General features: G+C 44.5%; 1 protein-coding gene across 2 annotated transcripts; it reads left to right on the top strand.

Annotated features, from left to right (window-relative positions):
- Nucleotides 1-964: 964 nt before the first annotated feature.
- LOC128345972 (E3 ubiquitin/ISG15 ligase TRIM25-like) lies at nucleotides 965-22,330 on the top strand. Of its 2 annotated transcripts, XM_053298740.1 has the most exons (7): nucleotides 965-1,143; nucleotides 3,747-4,390; nucleotides 9,385-9,480; nucleotides 11,158-11,391; nucleotides 18,286-18,448; nucleotides 19,564-19,626; nucleotides 21,721-22,330. In XM_053298740.1, the coding sequence occupies exons 2-7, from the start codon at nucleotides 3,806-3,808 to the stop codon at nucleotides 22,260-22,262; spliced, it is 1,683 nt and encodes a 560-aa protein (XP_053154715.1). In that variant the 5' UTR covers nucleotides 965-1,143; nucleotides 3,747-3,805; the 3' UTR covers nucleotides 22,263-22,330. The 2 variants fall into 2 exon arrangements, with proteins under 2 accessions (XP_053154715.1, XP_053154716.1); XM_053298741.1 differs by lacking the exon at nucleotides 11,158-11,391.
- The last annotated feature ends 28 nt before the right edge of the window (nucleotides 22,331-22,358 follow it).

The raw sequence follows: 22,358 nt of genomic DNA, 5'->3' as shown, positions 1-22,358 counted from the left end.
TGTGTTCCTTTCTGTTCTCTTCATTAGGACAGGCTTTCCAATTTTGGAAGGAAGTCTTCTTCTCCTTTATGGCTTTCTTGACTTTACCTGTTATCCATGCAGGCATCCTCCTGGCCTTAGTGGTACCTTTCCTCGTTTTTGGTATACAATCTAACTGGGCTTCTAGTATTGTGGTTTTGGGTAAACTCCATGCATTTTGGAGCAAAGTGACTCTCCTGATTTTCTCTTTCAGTTTTCTTTTCACCAAACTCCTCATTTTGGAGAAGTTTCCTCTTCTGAAATTCAAAGTGTCTGTGTTAGACTTCCTGGCTTATTCTCTCCCCACATATATGCTGAATTTGATGGCACTGTGGTCACTGTTCCCTAAGGGGTCCATGACATTGACATCATGAATAATGAAGATGTATACTTTCCTCAACGTTATGTATCATGGTCAGAGAATTTTTATTATACAGCATATAATGACATGGGTATAATGGGTATTTTATTATACTGGAAGGTGATCTCTGCAAACTGGCACCAGTTCATCAGTGTTCTTTTATGAGGTTAATATTGGGCCCTGAAGAGGTGGTGCATAGGGGCTGCCACCCTCTAAATACCCCAGCAGTTGCTTTGAAAGACTGGTAGTTCTGGACTCTAAGATTCTGAAGTATCTGTTCTCTTCACCAGCCAAAATTGGTCCTGTAAAATGGTATGAGATATTTGTACCTTTGGAACTACCAGAGCAAGAATTTCTCTGTACCAGATTAAAATGCTGGGCAGACACCTTGCTTCCATATTTCTCTAGCTTCCAGACCATTCTGTCCATGCTGTGTCACTTTTCTAAGGACACTGCACAGAGGAGCTTAATGTTTCACTTGGATCTGTTTGTGCAATGACATCATAACCAGAGCGCTTAGCACCCCCCCCCCTGCAGTCTGAACTGTGATGTCACCTAGCAAATTCAGACCCAGAAAAGGCTAGAGACTAGCAGGGACCTCTCAATGGGAGCTGCTGTTGGAGCCAAGAAGAACACAACTAAAAATCTGTTGTCACTAGAGTCAGGGGCAGGTTTGTCTGTATGTGGAGCAGCTGGTGATTTCTAATAATGCCCACCAGTTGCTGACTTACCAGATGACTTTCGGTGTTAAAAGGATACCAAAGGTAGGATATCACCGGTGACCTTGTATCTCAGTATGGGGATTTATTGCACTGTTTAAATTGACCAGTTTGTAGAATTGTAGGATCGTATAATCTAGGAATGGGAGAAACATCAATGATCAAGTTGAGCCCCCTGAACTAAGTTAAAGGTTACATTTTAAATAGCATACCGATCTTTCTTTTGATCATAGACCAGCAGTACCAGTATCACTATGGTACAAATACAGTAAAGATGTGAATTAATAATGAGCGCATGTCCCCAGATGGTCTGAAGTTTGCCAGGTGAGGCTGGGGGAGAAGAGTAAAGTGCCTTCTCCCACAATTCCCCATGCCCACTTATCTGCATATGGCGCACACATGTGCACATATGGTGCACAGACCCGGGATTTTAAAATTGGTGTAAATGCACAGTCCCATTGGTGCATTCCACAGCTGTGCATGCAGCCAGGCTATGGCACATGGGGTGTGAGGATCTTCTCTGGGGTGCATGAAAAGAGGGATTCTGGGTGGGAGGAGGTAGTGGAGAATCTTTTCTATTTTTAACAGAGAAAGTTGGAGGCCCCATTATTGCAGAGGCCCCTTGGGCTCATTGGTGGTTAAGTGGGCGGCTGAACCCGTGAGCTCTTAGTCCACAGTGGAGATCACCTGTTGGTGGACAAAACACAGCCATATCCCCAGTAGACTGGATTTCCCCCTCCCCTCCCACAATGGAAGCGGAATTCTACCCTCCCTCAACCCCAAAACCACCCAAGAATTTGTGTTTGCATGAAGCTTTCAGGGTCTGGGGCAATTTGCAGGGGGGGGGCGGTGCCATGGCTGACAGAAAAAGCACTGGCACGACAGGGCATTTAAAGGGCTCCAAATGCCCTTTCCCTGCTGCAGACAGACGGAGCACTCTGAAAATACACGATTGCGCTCTCAACACCCCCCACTGGAGACTGTGGCCAATCGCAGTCAAGCCTCTAACACAGTGACGCTTTGCCCACAGTCCGGCCACGGAGGTGGCTGGGATTGGCCTTGGAGGCTGAGCATCAGGGAGGGGATCCCCTCTCCTGCAACTGGAGTCTGGCGGGCCACAGTTTGGAGAACATCTGTGGCCAGAATTGGAGTTAAGAAATGGAACCCCGGCTATGATTAACAGCGGTTAGCCACATTATGTCTGAACTGGGCCAATGCTTTGGGTTATTGTGCAGAAAAGTGATGGCCCATATGCTCACCTATGATGAGAAAAAGCAATGTTTAGGAAAGCCTACAATGTCTGTGCGAGTGGGAATCTTAGCTTCTTAGTCAAATGAGAACATTGATAGAAAATTAGTAACTGGTGTTATTTAAAAGTTTTAAGTAGATGGCCGTCAAGGCAACATATCTGACATATTACATAACCGCAGGTAATCTTGGCATTTTAAAATTAAGTTTCTAGCTCTCATTTTAAAAAAAAGTTTGAAAAGGTCTAAGGGAGGAAAGGATTTGTTAAAAGATTTCAGCAGAAGAGATAGAATCTAATGTAAATAGATTCTACATAAGTAGATTCTATTGCATTTTGTCTAGTTACTATTATTGCACGTGTTGCTAGTGCTTCTGCCTTGCCCTCTATCACCCATGTCTCTGTCATGACTTCTGAAATTTAAAAAAAAAACCAGTTATTGCTGTCCAGATAAGTCATGGAAATTTGCATTCTCTATTCCAAACCCAGACTTGACTATTTTTGGAATGCATCGAGTGTGGATTATAGCCATCAGAATCTTTTGGTTAAACATCTACATATAACTCATAATAATGCTTCACACTGTGGCAAACCTATTGCTAGAGCAGTGTTAAACGTTAATTTGTGGTCATTAAAGCTGAGTCTTGTCGCTTTACAGCTGCAAGATTTAGTCAAGTAATTTGTTACAGTAATTGGGTTTTTTAAAACCTTTTGACCAAAAATCATATCCCCAGTTAACTGAATGATGTGTACATTTTAAAGGTGTTTTTAACCAAAGTCCTTACAAAACCTTTGGATGACAAAGGTGCTTGCTGTCTTAGAGGAGCCACTGTCCCTTCTCATTCTCAAGGGAGGGAATGCTTCTTCCAAGACAGTGCCTGCCGGGATAGATCTATGAATTTCCTTTTAAAAAAAAGAGAGTATTGTGGCACCTTAAGTTATCATCGGAACACATACAAAACTGCCTTATACCAACTCAGACCATGGGTCCATCTATCTAATTCAGTATTGTCTACACTGACTGGCAGCAGCGCTCCAAGATTCTAGGCAGGAGTCTCTCTTGGCTGTAGCTGGAGATGCTGCCAGGGATTGAACTCGGGACCTGGATGCTCTTCAGCTGAGCTGCAGCTCCATCCCCTAAGGCAGGAGTGGGCAATCTTGAATCTCCAGCTGTGTAGTAGTCTCCCATCCAAATGCAAACCAAGGCAAGCCCTGCTTTAACAAAGGGGACAATTCATGCTTGTTACCCCAAGACCAGCTCTCCTCCCTAATGCTCCAAACAAAAAAGGGCATTGATCTACTGCTTTATTCATATGCCCATTTATGTATGTTTAATCAATAGTTGACAATTCATACAATTCTTTAACTACATTTCTCTTCTCTTTTTTTAAATGGGTGACAGCCCTACATGTAACCATTTCCCCCAGAGCTTTTGCAAGCCCAAACATATTTCCCAGTTCCATGAAGAAGAGTGGCTTTTTGTTTCTGGAGGACAACATTGTGTGTCCAATATGCCTTGAGGTATTCAGAGACCCTGTCACCACAGCCTGTGGGCACAACTTCTGCATGGACTGTCTTCAGGACTATTGGGACCACCAAGCTCTCATTGGGGAATGCCCCTACTGCCCTCAGTGCCGGGAGCCCTTCAGCTCAAGGCCTCAGCTCCGTAAAAACATAACTTTGGGAGAAATTTCCTTGAAATTTACCCGCGAGGAGAGTCAAGGGTCAAGGAAGCTGGCAGGTCCAAGGGATGTTGCGTGTGACTTCTGCTCCCCCAGGAAGCTCAAGGCTGTCAAGTCTTGCTTGCAGTGCACAGCTGCCTTGTGCGAGAACCACATCCGCTCCCACTATGAAGACAAGACTTTCAAGAACCACCAGCTGGTAGAACCCATCAGCGAGCTGAAGGACAAGATGTGTGTGAAGCATCGCAAACTGCTGGAGCTGTTCTGCAAAATGGAAGACAAATTCATCTGCCAGCTTTGCGTCCGGGAGGAGCACAAGAATCATGAAGCCATCCCTCTAAAGGAGGACCGAGCCAAGAAAGAAGTACGTATTGCGTCCTCAAATGCCTCTTGCAAGGCCAGCGACTTTTTATTTTCTTGGAGGCCAACTTTGAGAAAAGGGTAAGGGGGATCAGCTCATAACATTTTGCTGCCTGAAACAGAATACCAAATGGTGCCCCCTTCCATTCTCTTTTATCTATATATCTATATATCTATATCTATATCTATCTATATCTTCTCTCTGACACACACTCTCTCTCTCTCTCTCTCTCTCTCTCTGACACACTCTCCTCTCTCTCTCTCTGACACACTCTCTCCTCTCTCTCTCTCTCTCTGACACTCTCTCTCTCCTCTCTCTCTCTCTCTGACACACTCTCTCTCCTCTCTCTCTCTCTCTCTCTGACACTCTCTCTCTCTGACACTCTCCACTCTCTCTCTCTCTGACACACTCTCTCTCCTCTCTCTCTCTCTCTCTGACACACTCTCTCTCCTCTCTCTCTCTCTCTCTGACACACTCTCTCTCCTCTCTCTCTCTCTGACACACTCTCTCTCTCTCTCTCTCTCTCTCTCTCTCTCTCTCCCCCTCCATTTCTTCCTTTTAAATCTCTCCACCTTCCTGCCTTCCTTTTCTGTTCGGAAGAGGAAAAGCTGTGCGCCATCACATTGTTGTCCTCCTTTCCCTACAAGCCCTTCATAGGCAGGGGGTGCTAGTGGAGGTTGCTGTGCTGTGCCTGAGAAGGAGCCCACAATGTCACCCTGCTCTATAGCAGGACTAGCCCTGGAATCTGGGGCAGGGGAGGCCTCACTCACACATCATGGGCCAGCTTTGGCCTTGGGGCATTTAGTAGCTGGCTCTTACCATAAACTCTGTCTTCCTCATTGTTTCTGCTCTTTCCACCAGCAGTATTCCTTGCTCTGTCTCCCATAGGACACAATAATATACGAGGATTCATTCTGCTACATGTGGTCTGTGCCTTCCTTTTATTTTATTTTTTTAATTTATTGGGTGATTGGTTGGTTTGGGTGTATCATGTTTGCCTCACAATGTATTTCCTGTCCACAAGGATGCCCTTCTCCTCTTAGATCTCTATAAAGATACATTTTGGGCCAAGAATCTAGATGGATGACAGAGGAGGTTGGGAGAGGAGTCAGAAAAAGGCCATCACAGCCTGGCTACTCTCCCCGCCACCCGCCCCTGCCACCAAAGCAAAAAACAAAACAAAAAACATGCTGCTGAAACTGCATATGTTTATATCTGTACTAAAGGCTAAGAAATTGCTGATTCTGGTTTAAAAAGAAAACAGCCCACTACTTTATTCTGCATTACAAATCCCACATCCCACCTGTGTGTGTAGCGGAAGCAGACATTTAATTTGCAATGCTTGGACAGAATCCATCACAGGCTCCCAAGGATGTGACAGTTTTGGCACTCTCTCACTCTTATGAGGATACCTTTTACTGGTGCTGCTGTCATAGCTTGTAACTCAAAACTCTGTGTGGATGACATATCCATAGTTAATGGATGGTGAGGAGGGTCAAGATCATGCCCATTGCCCCTCCCCTTTGTGCATTCATCTGGTCATCTATACAGGGCCCAGGCTTGGACTGGCCCACAGGGCAACAGGGCATATTCCCGGTACGCCCCACCCGTGGTGCGCCCCTGCGCCCCACAGAACTTGGCAGCGGTGAATACTCCCACCCTTAATTGCCCATTCTGCTCAAAACCTGGCACCTTCCTCACATACATTTTGCCACCCTCTCAGTGCCCCCAGTCCGGCCCTGACAGGGCCTACCCTTGTACAAGGTGAAAGTCCAGTGGGCACGTGTAGGTCAGGGGCAGGAGGACTAACAGGTACAATCCCATCCACATGGTCACTGACCATAGATGACCTGCACAGGCTCTTGTAGGGGCCAACCAAGTGTAGGGTTAATATGCAAAACTGCCTGTATTTTTTTAATCAGCCTGCATGAACTTCCCTGTTCTTTTATTAATTATTCTTGCATGACTCCAATCTATGACTTCTTTTCTTCCCCAGCAGAGATATCTTGCTCAATATTTTGGCACCTGTTCTTACCTCTAGGCCAAGAGTTTTGGGGTGCCCAAAGTGTCAAAAATTTTGACACTTTTGCCGATGGGCCGAAGCTCAACCAGGTATAGGCCTTGACAGATATTGCTGCTCCTAATAGTGGAAGGCTGCATGCAAATGGGGGAAACCCTTCCCTGTCCAACCATAAAATCCCCACCAAAGAAAGAGATCAAGTCTTCCAGCTAGGTTTGTGCAGACAGGCTCTTTTTAACAGCTATAAAGCGAGAGGGCAACTAGATCTAGCCCTTTATTTGAACCGACAGCTACATTGCACATTCACTTAGGATTATATTAACATCTATGTGATGCTCTTCACCACACTTTTTGTGGTAAGTGGGATTTTTAAAAAACCGACAGGCAATGGTCTCCATCTGACCAGTGGAATTCTAACCTTCATTATATATGCATAGTGGTTGACATGATGAAAAATTACTCACAGTAGTCCCATTTATATTAAAAGGGCAAACTGGTTATTGTCTAGCTTGTCCTTTTAATGTCCATGGGACTGCTTTCAGTAATCTTCCTCATGCTGGCTGCTATCTCTACCCTGCTTTCCACCTGGTCTCTCTGTGTTCCTTTTCACCTCCTAGCCAGGCTGGGATTGAGAGGGAGACATGGATGCACAGGCAGCTGGAGCTTCAGGCCTGCGACTCAGGAGAGGAAAAGTGCAGCTAAGGGACCATGAACAGGGAGATGGTTAGCGTATTGTTAGAATGTGCGTGAGGTTTGGGGCTAGTCAGTGGAACTACGATTGCATTGGTGGGAAGGGAAACTGGACTCCTTCAGCCCCACCAGAATGGATCATAGAGAGGCCACAGACCGTCCCATCTGCCCTGTGGTGCTGAGGCCCATCGAGGCTTAGAGAAAACATTGAGCCAGGATGATGTGAGCCTTTGATAAAATTGCTATAAAGAAGACAGAAAACCACAATAGTACATTCGTGTTCGAATGTCATGGATGTAGTGCCTTCATCCAAGTAAGGGGGGAAAGGTGATGGGTATGAACTGCAGGCATCATGTCTTTGTCTCCTTTAGCATGACTGTTATGCATTTGCTTTTGATGGTGTGTTGAACCTGATCACATTATTATGGGTGGTTTCATGTGCTTCTTGTGTACCCTTTTTCATTTTTTGGTTCCAGTTCAAAGGGGAAAGCAGGATAAACATTATTATACATTATTATAATACAGAAAGTTGCTTAAGAAAACTAAATTACGTTTAATTCCTTCTCTCCCTAACTAAAAGAAAAATAGAACAATGCTGCCTGAGAGAAGCTGAGTTTTGATTGTCCTTCTCTTATCCCAAACAACATAATCCCTAGTGGTTTTTGGCTTATCATTTTTCTGTGCAAAGATGCTGATAGATCTGCAGTAAAAGAATGACTGATGCTCCAGAGACCTGAAAGGTTCCTGACAATCAGGAAGAAGGTCATCAGTGAGCTTGCTTTTGTTCATACCACTTGACCAGTATTCCCTATAACAGGGATTCCCAGATGTTCTTGATTACAACTCCCATAATCCCCAGCCAAAGGCCATTGCAGCTGGGGATGCTGGGAGTTGTAGTGAACAACATCTGGGAATCCCTGTTAGAGGGAATAGTGCATCCAACACACACACTTTAAATAGGGACCAATTAACACAGGCTCAAACTTGGAAATCCATATACCTGGCAGGCCAGTGGGCCCACTGCATACACCACCACCCCACATAAATATTTTATGATCTCAAGATTGCAAGTTCAGCATGCAAGAATGCAGTCCAGCGTATGGTATCTGGCACAGAAATGATGAAAAACTCAGCTTTCTTTCTCTCAAAGAAGTTTCTGGGCTTTATGGTCATAGAGACAAGTATAAACACATTGTGATTGTGGCCACGATCCAACACAATGTTAGATACATTTAAGCCAGTTGAAATCAATAGGTCAATCTTTATTAATGACGGAGGAGGAGCTGTGGACTCAGTTTCAAGTGGTCACCCAAAAACAAAAGTCACAAATTCAGTCTCACCCTGGGGGAAAGTTTCTTTGATTCTAAGTATTCTTTTTTTTTTTCCCTTTATGATGTGGGAAAGTGATGACCTTCCCTCAGTGCACACCACATTCCCAGATCACGTCCCCTGCAATTTCTAAAGTTAAACGGGCCACTTCCGGGCACTTCCAGTCCACTTCTAGGTTAAGCCGGTCTTCTAATAATGGGTTTAACATCCTGTGTTGTTTGGTCCTAAGACTTCTGTGTTTATATACAGGGAAACCTGGCTACCTAAATGGATGTGTACTATTCACAGTTGCTACCATGTATATCTCTTGCCATTTGAAACCTAGGTATGCTCCACAAAAGCTTTTCCCTCAAAACACATTGAGCTACTGAAACTTGCTCACAGATCTTACAAGCATCACGATTGCTCTTCAGCCCATTGATCTTTATATTCAGTTGTGTAATCAGTTTTCATTTTCAGGCATTTCCTTTAAAGATGTTTTCCTTCTGAGGCAAGAAACAAGCAGTCAGAAAGGAGTTCTTACCTTTGGATTGCAATGTGAATGATCAGACAATCTGGTCTGTCACCTTGTCATTGCCAGTAAATCTGTGAGCCAATTAACAATGCGGATCCAAAGATCATTAGTTTTACATTTTGGAGTTTGCTTGTTCTTGAGATTCTGCAGTTTCAAGAACATTTATTGCAAGCTGAACGAAGAGTTCAGCTGAGGACAGCAGCTAGTCCAGCTACATTCAGTTCATGGCTGGACTAGAAATGAAAGCTGAGATTTTTAAGATTTTGAAATAAACGAAGCAGCAGCTGTATTAGATCATTTCAATAGCTCTTCCCCCTCTAATATGGGGCACAATTCTATGGTGCTTTTGATCTTTGAGTAATTATAGATTATCTAGGGTCCATCCTATAAGAGATGCATGATGTCTTCATGGAACTGCTTCCATATTTTAATTTTCTTTTCTAGGTGGAGGTCAGGAGAGTGCATGCCAGTGTGGAAAATCAGATCTTAATGTTGACAGCGGAGAGTCAGAAACATAGGGGAAGGGTGAACTATCTTATGGTAAGAGAAGTTCTTGTGGATACAGCCAGCAAAAGAGTTGAATAAACAAAACAAGACTAAGGTTGAGGGGTAGAATATTGCCACCTTGTATTATATCATTCCTTGTATCTACCTGTTTGGTATCTACCTGTATGGTTTGGAGCCAGGCCAGCTCTGCAAACTCCTTTGGGTCCAGAGGCCAAGGGTTTAGCAAATTAGTCACCCTGAATTCCCTAGCAAGTGTTGAAGTGACTTACCTTTTCTCTGCTTCTTCACAGAACACCCTAGGATCTGGCTGGCTGAGAACCATATGTACTCCTGCAGATGTTGGCCTACAACTCCCATAATCCCTGGCTATTGACCACTGTGGCTAGGGATTATGGGAGTTGTAGTCCAAAAACAGCTGGAGGGCCGAAGTTGAGCAGGCCTGGTCTTTCGGAAACCACTGCCAGCAGTCTAGGACTACCCTAATCCATTCTTCTCTGTTTTCACTAGTATTTCTCAGATCCAGTTCTTGCCCTGCACAAGAACCTCTTTGTGTTCTGGTGCTACTGACAATGTGGGGGGCGAGGGATGGAATCTGATCGATCCACAGTTAGATTTAAAGTAGCAACCAGGCTTTGGACCCCTTGTTGAAGAAATTCCCACATGCCAAACTGACTCCTGAGAACTGGCAACATTCATTGGTGAATGCTCTTCCAGTCCCTGCAGTTACTGGCAACAGGAAGCTGAGGGGGAAACTTCCCTTGAGGCACTGTAAAAGAACCAATCAAGGCAGTTCCTGGTACCATTCAGTATTCAAGACCGCTGCCCCAAACAACTGCACCACATAATGTGAGACACATACATCCCAGGACACCTGGCAATGTCACACTAGGGTGCAGCTCTCAGGTCACAAAATCCAAGAGCCACATGCCACTATCTTAACATCCCGGGGTGCTCCTGTCTTCATTTGCATTCCTACACCTATTGCTGCTTCAAGCAACTCCTTAGGCTGCTTATGGAGTTGGGCTGATACTGTCCGGCGCACCAACAGACGTAGGTAGGGTGTGTGTGTGTGTGTGTGTGTGTGAGAGAGAGAGAGAGAGAGAGTTCTTACAATTATGAACTGTTTAGATAAATAAAGCAACTAAACACCATTATGCTTGGAAGCAGGCTACAATACAAGACTGGCTGTAGACTGACATACCTGCAGCAGACAGGAGTGCATGTGGCTATTTCAGCTGTGAGGTGAGCTCTGCTTCCTCCTTGCACATGTAGCAACCTCCATATCGCAAACTGATTTTGTCTTCTTTACCCGTTCCTTTCTGCACTTAAAATAAAGTGCAGGTTATGCACTTAGAATAACATTAAAATAAAGCACCATTAGGAAGTTTTGACATTTCTTTTCTTCATTTCTTTTCAAGTGCCCCCTCCCACCAGCCAGTCCTTTTATAGTTCAGGTCTGCTCCAGGGCAAGGGCCTAAAATCAGAAATGTCACAAGCATCCAGCCAATCCAGCACTGTTGGAGCTCGGTGCTGCTGAGAAGCTAGTATGTCTGACCAAACCACAGTGTGAGTGAGTTTCCACAGCAGCTTGACTGCTCTGATCATGCATGTCTCTCTATAACCAGTTTGAGAATTCCACAAGGACATACTAAATGACAACAGGTAGTAGCTAAAGAAGGTATAGTGAGTGGTGATTCCTTCCCCTTCCAGAAAGTGGTGAAGACTGCCAGAGATGAAGTGAATCGGGCCTTTGCAGAGGTGATGAAAGAACTCAAGCGATTACAGACCAAAGTGATGGAATTTATAGACCAAGAAGAAAGATCAGCCTTAGTTGGATTGGGAAATTCCATCCAGCACAGTCAAGAGCAGTTAGCTGATCTCAAGCAGCAGAACCTGTGGCTAACAGCCCTCATTGATGACCCAAGTGACCATCAGTTCCTGCAGGTAGAATTCATTCTTCCACTCTGTGAATATAGTACTTTTAGGGCTGTTATACATACATACATACATACATACATAAAACCATCGAAATAAAACTAACAGCAAAACAAAATGACTATCAACAAAGGGTTTAGCCGCCAAACACACAGAGTGAGAGGTCCCCAATTACACTGGGTTGTTTGTCCAACAAAAGAGGGTCATCCTAACTATCTTCTGGAAAGTCATGGTGGAAGAAGCCAGATGAGCCTCCTGGGGGGAGGGAGTTCCACAATCTTGGTGCAACCACAGAGAAATCCTGTCCAAGGCCAGGGGTGGAGATGTAATGCCCTTCTTGTGGGAGCTGCCAAGATTCCAGGAGGAGCCTCTGAGCTCCCTGCTTCCAGGGCTCCTGCCATCACCAGCAGTAGCCATCGCCTGCAGCCATCACGGCCGTCGGCCTCCTTCAGCTGCTCCCCCTCCACCAGATTCCAATGGAATGAGAGTGTGCATTCAGGCAGCGCATTTGGAGCATGTGCACACACTCCTCCTATCTACCAGGAGCCCAGTTGATGGAAGGAGTATGGGAGGAGGGCAAGCAGCCAAAGGGAGTGGCTGGCGGCACAGCCCCTCTGGCCAGGCTCTGCCAATGCTCCTCCCATCGGCTGAGCTTGAATCTTGGCCAATGGAAGGAAGGTGTGCACAACCCCACCCACCTGGCTTCCCCCATCCTCCTTCCATCCGCTGGGAGCCCAGCTGATGGGAGGAGGATGGGCAGAGCCCGGTCAGCAGGAGTGTGCACCGCCACCGTGGCTCCTTCGGCCGCTTGCCCTCCACCCATCCTTCTTCCATCGGCTGGGCTCCTGACTCATCGGCTGGGAGGGGAAAGCCAGGTGAGTGTGTCTGAGCACAGGCCATCTCTCCCCTCACTACGCCCCTGCCTAGGTCCCAGCCAGCCTCATATCTGTTAGTGAACGGCACCCAGAACAGCACCTCTGAGATGAGCAGTCTTATATGGAGTCAGGCGTCCTGGCAGGTACCCTAGACAAGAACAATTTAGTGCCTTACAAGTCAGCACCAGCATCTTGAATGAGGCCCGGATGCCAGTGTGATTTGCACAAGACTGATGTAACATTCTGTGGGAAATGGGCTCTTGGCAGCAGCCTAGCCATTGCATTCTGCACCAACTTCACTTCAGCTTCTGAACACTCTTCAAGGACAATTCCATATGCAATGCTTTGCAGTAGTCAAGTCTGGATGTCACCAAGGCATGTGCTTCCATGGCTAGATCTGGTTTTTTCAGGAAGGGCTGCAGCTTTCACACAAGCCAAAGTTGTGTAAAGACACCCCTGGACATAGCTGCAACCCAGGTATCCAGGAGCAAAGCTGGATTCAAGAGGGCTCCCCAGACTGTGCACCTGGTCCTTCAAGGGAAGGGCAAACCCATCCAAGACAGATCGAAACCCAAACCCAGATCAGAGGAAATAATTTGTGATACTAAAGTTGCAATCATCTGCACACTCACCTGGGAGCAAGTTCCATTGAATTCAGTAGGCCTTAGACTGTTGGTCCATTTATTATTATTATTATTATTACATTTATATCCCGCTCTTCCTCCAAGGAGCCCAGAGCGGTATACTACATACTTGAGTTTCTCTTTCACAACAACCCTGTGAAGTAGGTTAGGCTGAGAGAGAAGTGACTGGCCCAGAGTCACCCAGCTAGTTTTATGACTGAATGGGGATTTGAACTCGGGTCTCCCCGGTCCTAGTCCAGCACTCTAACCACTACACCACACTGGCTCTCTGCAACAACATGGCTCACAAACAGATGCAAGGCTGTTTTCAAAAGGCCACTAAGCCAACAACACAAAACAGGATCTCAGATCAATTTTGTGCATTTAGTGCAGCATTCTGACTGATAGGGGTTCTCCAAGATCTCAGGCATTCCTGCTACTTGAGCTCTTTTAACTGGAGATGCCAAGGTTTCAACCTGGGACTCCTTGTAAGCAAAGCATGTGCTCTCCTTGAGTTTATGTAATCTCCAGAGGGCTGCCAAGGACATAGAAGGCATAGAGACAGCATTGCTGAGGAGGAACCTGATACGTCTAAGGGCCTCCTCACCCCTTCTTTCTTTCATCTTCTCTCCTTGGAATGGACATTCTTCCTCCGTACTGTTACCATGCACACCCCATTATTAGCCTAGGAAGAATCTCTTGATCGTTTGGTTGCTGGATAGAGTAGCCCCACAGCTCCTTCCCCTTTCTTCCTCTTGGAAGAGTGCCAGAAGCAAGTGACAGAGAAAGGTAAAGGGCATTTTCACATAGCCAGACTCAGTGGAGCAAACTTTCATCGCCTGCCTGTCATCTGATCACTCTTGGCGCATGTTTACAAAACACACTTCTCTCCCCCACCCCACCCCATGCCAGCTCTGACCCCAGTACTGACAGCAGCTGCCTTTGCATCATACATAGCTAGCTTGAGCAAGAGACTTTACGTGGCCTTCCCACCCTCATAAATGTTTCTGCAGCATAGGTTACCTTGATTTTAAAATCTCCAGTGCATTGTTGCAGAGAAACCTCATTTTGTTATAAAAATGTCAAGGGAGTGCAAATGTATTTTGTGTTTGAACAGCTGGGAGCGGTTTCTTTGAACACAACGGAAAAACAAATAATAAAACGGAATCTATATCAGGAGACTTAAAGCAAATTCCAATGTGAGCAAATGGCCTCTGCACCATTTAAGCCATATTTTGAAGGCATGGTTGGAACTTGACAGTAGCAATAGACTGTGGCTGTCTGCACAGAGATAGAATTTACCTCTGGAACCCTTAAGAGGTGCTTTCTGAAATCACATTTCACCCATAGCAAAATAGCAGTAAAATACCCAGTGATATTCCAATGGCTTTATACATTTCCTAGCTACAGGTATTATTGAGTAATTTTCATCTGGAAGTAATATCATGGTGGCTGCCCATCAAGGCTATTTTCTGCCCACACAAGATAATTTTGATAATTCTTTCTCACGTTCACTTTTATACCATCTTTCCTCTGGGAAGCTCAAAGCAGTGTTTTAACCTTATGTGCTGTCAGGGAGGTTATGATGTGTCTCGACTTGCTCAATGCCTCCCAAGATGAGCAGGAATTTGAGCCTGGGCGTTCTACAACTGGTTTTGAGATGCATCTTACCTCTACAGCTGAAGGTGGCCTATAGTCACCAAACTAGTAGCCACTGATAGACCCGTCCTTCGTGAATTTGTCTAAAAGACATCCAAGCTAGAGGCCATCATCACATCCCGTGGCAGAGAATTCCATAGATTAATTATGAGCTGTGTGAAAAAGTACTTGCTTTTGTTGGTCCTAAATTTCCCGACCTTCAGTTTCATAGGATGACCCCTGCTTTTAGTGTTGTGGGAGAGGGAGAGAAATTTCTCTCTGTCCACTCTCTCTAATCCATGCATAATTTTATACACCTCTCATGTCACCACATAGCCGCCTCTTTTCCAAACTAAGAAGCAACCAGATGTCGTAGACTTGCCTCATAAGAGCCAGTGTGGTGTAGTGGTTAGAGTGCTGGACTAGGACCAGGGAGACCCAAAGTCAAATCCCCATTCAGCCATGATACTAGCTGGGTGACTCTGGGCCAGTCACTTCTCTCTCAGCCTAACCTACTTCACAGGGCTGTTGTGAAAGAGAAACTTAAGTATGTAGTACACCGCTCTGGGCTTCTTGGAGGAAGAGCGGGATATAAATATAGTAGTGGTAGTAGTAGTAAGAAGAAGAAGAAGACAGGTGCTCCAGGCCCCTGATCATCTTGGTTGCCCTCTTCTGCATGTTTTCCAGTTCTACAATGTCCTTCTTAAAATACGGTGACCAGAACTGCACGCAGTACTCCAAATGTGGCTGCACCATCCATTTGTACAAGGGCATGATAATATTAGCATTTTTATTTTCACTCCCCTTCCTAATGACCCCCTAGCATGGAATTTGCCTTTTTCACAGCTGCCACACACCGACATTTTAAATGCGCTGTCCACCACAACCACAGTGACAGTGGTCAGTTACTGACAGCTCAGACCCCATGTGAAGCTGGGGAGGTTTTTTTTTGCCTCAATAAGCATTACTTTACACTTGCTTACATTGAATGGCATTTGCCATTTTGTCACCCACTCACCCAGTTTGGAGAGATCCTTTTGGAGCTCCTCACAATCTCTTTTGGATTTCAGGACCCTAAATAGTTTAGTGTCATTTGCAAATTTGGCCACCTCGCTGCTTACCCCTGCTTCTAGATCATTTATGAACAAGTTAAAGAGCAGAGGTCCCAGTACAGATCCTTGAGGGACCACACTTCTTACTTCTCTCCATTGTGAAAACTGTTCATTTATTCCTACCCTCTGTTTCCTGTCCTTCAACCAGTTACCAATCCACACATGAACCTGTCCCCTTATCCCATGACTGCTAAGTTTACTCAAGAGCCTTTGGTAGGGAATTTTGTCAAAAGCTTTCTGGAAGTCCAAATATACTATGTCAACTTGATCACTTTCATCCACATGCCTGTTGACACTCCAAAACGTTAGTGAGGCAAGACTTGCTCTTGCAGAATCCAAGCTGGTTCTCCTTGAGCAAGGCCTGTTCTTTTTATAATTTTTTCCTTAAGTATGCCTTCCATCAATTCACCTGGCACAGAAGTTAATTTAACTGGCCTGTAATTTCCTGGATCCCCCCAGGAAATTTTACATTTACTCCAATGTAAATTGGAGTTACATTAGCTACTTTCCATTCCTCTGGTACAGATTCTGATTGTAGGGACAAGTTACATATTTTTGCTAGGAGAACAACAATTTCACATGTGAGTTCCTTCAGATCTCTTGGGTAGATGCCATCTGGCCCTGGCAATTTGTTAATTTTTAGTTTTTCCAGACAGTTTAGAACATCCTCATCTCCTCAGATTGCCCAGTCCTTCAGCTTCCAAGCCTGAGAAGCTGAATTCTGGAGCAGGTATATGGTCAGTATCCTCTGCCGTAAAGACAGATGGAAAAAAATCATTCCGCTTATCTGCAGTCTCCTTATCCTCCATAATAATCCCTTTCACACCCTCCTCATCTAAGGGTCCAACTGCCTCCCTGGCAAATTTTCTGCTTCTCTTATATTTAAACAAGTTTTTGTTATTCCCCTTGCCATTTCTAGCTATATGCTCCTCATACTCTCTTTCTGCATCCCTTTTTAATCCAGTTCTAGTTGCTAATGACCCCCCACCCCCAATGCTCGTAAAGAGGAATCCTTACCAGATTCCCCTTTACAAGCCAGTTCAATCCAAACTGGGCCTGGTCCAGTTCAAGCTCGCTTCTACCCCTAGCTTCTGTTATTGTGGTTTTGAATAAGTTCCATGCTTTCAATTTCACCAGTTGGTTCTGTGCCCAACTGTTCTAAGGCACAGTCATTTAGCATGTTGAGAAATTTGGACTCTCTGTCAATACCCACATGTAAATTTGCCCAGTCTATGTGTGGGTAATTGAAGTCATCCATTATTACAGCTCTTCTTTCTTTTAAAATCTCTTTGATGTCTCAATGATTTGCTTCTCCAATTCCAGGTCACTCTCAGCATTTTGATCCAGAGGGTGATAGCATGTCCTTAGTAACACATTTCCTTTCAGTCCTCATATTGTCACCCATAATGATTCTGTGGAGGACTCTGGTCTTCCTCGGTTTTCTAGATTCTGTCCCTTCTTTAATATGCAATGTTACTCCACCTCCAATCTGCCCCTCCTTGTCCTTTCTGTAGAGTTTGTATCTAGGAATAACAGTGTCCCACTGGTTCTCACCATTCCACCAGGTTTCCATTATGTCCACTATATCTATGTTTTCATTAGCAACCAAGCACTCCAGCTTGATTTTCATTAGCGACCAAGCACTCCAGCTCACCCATCCTGGCTTGAAGGCATCTGGCATTGGTATATAAACACCTATAGTCTATAGTCGAGTCTCTTACCTGGCACTGGGGTGTGCTATCTCCCTTACTGACCTGTCTGACCAGCTGTCATGTGTTTCCATCTGCTCTGCTCTACTCCTGATTCTACTCTGTCCCCTTCTGGTTTATCTGAAAGGTTTGCCTCCTTCCAACTCTTTTCCTTTCACTCCATCTTATTCAACAACTATCAGTTTTCCTTCCTGCAACCCAATACCCCTTGCATGCTGGCCACCTGACTTGAGAAGGATATTCAGGGCCTTTGTAATGTGAATGCAGAGGAATTGCAGGAGGGTTGGTAGGCAGGAGAGAGAGCTGGTTAACTTTTCTGCCACTCCTTAACTTTCCCATGCAAATTCCACCCATTTTTTATATTTAAATATTTTTCTCCATATGGGCTCCAAAACAAGGAGCTGTGAGAGACAAATAGGCTCAGGAGGAGAGGCATTTCCTGGGGCACAGGAGGAATAAAGTACCCCCTCCCACTTGCTGATTCTCCTTTGCAAATGCTTTGTATTTTTATCTTGAGGAACAGAGATAACATAGGTCTACAAAAGGAACAGACAGCCCATTTCCCCACTGAAAGAGATAAGAAGCAGTTACATATAATGACAGATCAAGCCACTTATCCGTCCTCACTTTTTGTATTAGAAAAGGAAAAGGTTGTTAAGATATTTTAAAACCCTCTTTACTACATCTGGCACTTTCACCTTAAGCAGAAAGAGCAGATTAATAATCCAGGGACTAAGAATCCTAAACTAAATAGGTGCCATTTTGTTATAATGATGGACTTCGTATACAGAGAAGGTCAAATGGATTTGAAAACACATATAGTAAGAGAGACTGTGCCAAACAATAAATAAAAAGTCCAATTTCTATGCCAAGGAAATCCATATTTTCTGCCCCAAAAATAATCTACCGAATTTTAATTTCTTTTAAAATCTGATTACTCCCACAGGACTTCCCAAAAGTAAAGCTAATGTCTGGCTGCACAGAAGCTTTGATTGGTCTGAAGTGTGAAGAACCTACTAGTTTTGTAGGGCTTAAGCAGACGCTGATTGACTTGAAAGCCCAGTTATCCATGGTTGGACTCTGCTTTATTAACAAAGTCCTTCAGAAAGGTAAGTAAATTCTGCCCACTTGAAGGCTGGACAGACTTTCAGCATTGATGCATTTATCAGCTCACATTATTTTTGTTATCATCAAGACTTATTTTCCAAACTCTTCTGAAAGGGGCCTGGCAAGGGGGCCTCTCCAAACGAAGAGCCAGACAACCCACAAAATGAGGGTTAGCAAGAATAAGGGCACTTGAAATGGGGGGCATTTCACCTTTAATACATCTACATTAAATGTTTACACCATGTTACATGGGACACCTTTAGACAAATAGGAGGTATCGAAATATGTTAAATAAATAAAAATAAAAATAAACACTGAGTGAGCAGAACTTGAGAAGTTTGACTGAGCTCTATAGAAAAGTAGAAGATCTTCCTGCTAGACAAGATGGGGTGGCTGATTGTATCATAAAAGAATGAGAACTCTGTATTGGAATTCTAAGGTCATGTCTGAAAGGGAATTTTTTCACACTGATGTGGCAAACTAGGGGAATTGACAAAACACTATGGCTGATTATTCCATCTGCAGAAAAAGAGGCTCTGAAAAGTGTCTTGCAGCACATTTCTACCTTTTTAAAATATTACCTGCTGGATTGCCAGTTCTGCAGTAGAACACCTTACAAATATGGACTATGGGAAGCTCCTCCTATGTAAAACTGTCCATGCAAGGTTACTTTCTGGTTGATGCTTCACTAATACTATTCTCCCAATTTAATCTGAACAGGGTAAAGCAACTGAGCAAAGAGATCCTTACTTATCTCTTCCCACTATTACAAGCAGACAAATTTATGGGCACAACAGATAGTGAGAGAGCTAGTGCCAAAGGATTCTGTATAGTTTTGCTACAGAAGACATGCAATGTACGAGTCCCACTCCATTCAGTAAGGCTTATTCCCAGATAAACATGCATGTGATTGCAGCCTAACATGGCTAGTTTCCAGAATGATGAGAATTAGGAGCTTTGTGAAGCACTAAAGAGTAGACCGGCAGCTTAAAACATTAAGTTCAAATCATGACTGTCCATAACTGAAAAAGGCCTCCAGTTGCCTTGTTGTTTCACATCAAGCCCAGAACACCACACATGTCTAGGATATATAACTCAAGCACCTTTAATCTTCCAGGAATCACAGTAGTGCCCTACGAAGTGATACCACCACCCATGGACCGGAAGACTCTCCTAAAGTGTAGGTGTTATGTTTCATTTGTTTCATCACTGTTGTCATCAAGAGTGCCTTACACTTAACTGTATCAGTAGGCAATGCTATTGTTTGGCCAGATCTCAACAAGTTATAGTTGTTAAAGTTACATGGTATGTATGCAGGGGCATAGCTAGGAGACAGGAGGCCCATGTTCGTCCTTGTCCCCAGAGGCCCCTTGGTGAGGGAGATAATGAAGTAAGTAGGGAGGGGTGGAGCTGGGGGGGGCCTCTGGAGCTGGGGGGCCACCCGCTCAATTATAGCTACACTGCTGGTTGTATGCGCCTCAGCAAGCCACAGCCATCCAAAACACATCAGTAGTGAAGTGCCTGTGGAAGCATGAAAGGAGTTGTTTGGAGTGGGCTCTTGTCTAGAACTACTGGAACTGGCATGCTTAGGATATACAAGTGTGATCTAAATTCACTTTTGTACAGACCAGCAATGGTGGCATTTTTGCATGCAGGCTTAGCTACATCAGTCAATCAAGATGCAAAAGCAAACAGATAGCAACTCAGAAGTACTGAAATGACAAGGGAAAGAAATGCAAAGTATAAACACTAGAGCAGGGTTTCTTAACCTTGGGCCCCCAGATGTTGTTGGACTACAACTCCCAGAATCCCCAGACATGGCCTTTATGGTTGGGGATTCTGGGAGTTGTAGTCCAACAACGTCTGGGGGCCCAAGGTTAAGAAACCCTACACTAGAGCATAAAGATAAATTCCAAGTGGAGCATATCTCAAAAATAAATAATACCATAACCTCACAGTGGCATATTGTATTCTGCTCAGTTGGATAAATTCACTTTGATCTTTGCAACTGCTGATGCACAAGAGGAATAAATGGCAAACGTCAGGGTAGTCTAGCTATCCTTATCCAGATACAAACCAAACCTTGGACTAAGGTGGATGCAAAGCCTCTTTGCCCTGTTTTCGTAATTCCTATCTGCTGCGGCTTCTCCAGAATTCAAAGGCAATGTAAAATTCCTCAAGAATGACCCTGCACATGAGTGGCTGAGCTGACAGGTGTGGGAATTTCATGGGACTTGTCATGACCCCACCCCACCCCCCACAGTCATGTGGATTGGCCTTAACTGTGGCTCATGCTACCACTTGTATATAATCCCACTTGTGCCTGAGAACAGGCGTCATCCTGAGTTTATGACAACAGCATGTGCTTTAATGATGTGCCAGAGTTTGTCTTGAGGCCCTAATAATGGAAACCCCTCAAGACAGCCACTTTGCTAGGGTGAATTTAAGTGGTGCCGTCTCATAAAACCAACAACATTTTTGTACTCCACAAGCAAGTACCAAATATATGATTAAACTTTGGGAATTCTGCACACACACAAATCTTTATTTCACAAGCAGAGCAGGAAATTTCATTCATCATTGGAATACAATTGGGATGGATTTTCCCCAAGCTCAGTCTTGGGGGGAAGACTGTATATATGAATAAAACACTGAGAGTGTGTTTCTAAAGCAACGTCACTGCTCATATGCAAGTGTGGACATATCCTATTTGAAACCTCCCTTGTTCTCTAAGCAAAACCCCTTTCCATAAATCAGTGGACACACACCAGCCACAGCTATTTAAATTGTAAAAATCAAGTACATTGGGGCTTAGTGTAACATGTAGTTTGGGCCCCATATTCAAATTCTGTCACAGCCATGGAAGACTCTGGGCAAGTTTGAGTTTATTACCATCTCTTAGCCCAATCCACCTGTAAGGGTGATTATGGTTGCTGTGAGGTTAAAACTGGCAGAGCTCCTTTTATGTTACACAGAGCTTCTTGGAGAAAGAATAGGAATGATACATATGCAATAAACAAACGGGGTTGTCTTACAAAGACAAGTGTCTTTGTAAGGTAGTGCAGTCTGGATGTAAGATCATTTGCGAAGCTTCTTGCCTCGGACAAGAGGCTGGCATTAAGATATTTCCAAATCCCTTCTAGACTCAGTGATTTGTGGTTTTGGAACATGCTTTGCTCATTCCAAGCCTGCTTTTCCTTGTCCATCTTCCTGAACTGCCTGTGACTGGCTGCTTTTGACACTTTTCTTCTCTTTTTTTGCCTTCTGTGAACAGATTACTGTAACCTGAATTTTGATGCCAGCACTGCCAATGAAGAGCTCTTCCTGTTTAAAGAGACCCACTCTGTGCTGAACATGGGAATCTTGTTGGAGAACTATGCGAAACCCAGCCAAGGATTCAACCACTGGCCACAGCTCTTGTGTACCCGCAGTCTTTGTGAAGGCTGTCATTACTGGGAGACTGAGATTTCAAATGCATGGCTCTGCTTGGGAGTTACCTACAGCTACAGGCATAGGACAGAGAAAGGGTGTATGTTCTACCTGATTGGTAGGAACAGCAATTCTTGGTGCTTGGAGTGGGACTCAGAAAAGTTCTCTGTCTGGCATAATAATACCCAGACTGTGTTGAAAGGTTGCTATTACAAGACCATCGGGATCTTGCTAGACTATGCTGCTGGTTCCTTGACATTTTATGGCATCACCAACACCATGATGAACCTCCTTTACCGTTTCCTCACCACATTCACTGAGCCACTCTACCCAGCTGCCATGGCAAGCAGTGGGGGTTCCATTACTTTGAAGCAACTTACAGAGTAGAAGCTTTAAAAAAAATCACTCTTTAAAGTCCAAGGAGGGCATTGCCGATAAAATTAACTTCTATCTCACTACTGCTGAAGCAGGGCTCTTTTTTCT

This window comes from Hemicordylus capensis, chromosome 2, assembly GCF_027244095.1.
Source record: "Hemicordylus capensis ecotype Gifberg chromosome 2, rHemCap1.1.pri, whole genome shotgun sequence".
Taxonomy (NCBI): Eukaryota; Metazoa; Chordata; class Lepidosauria; order Squamata; family Cordylidae; genus Hemicordylus; species Hemicordylus capensis.
This window is presented reverse-complemented; position numbering and strand designations above follow the sequence as displayed.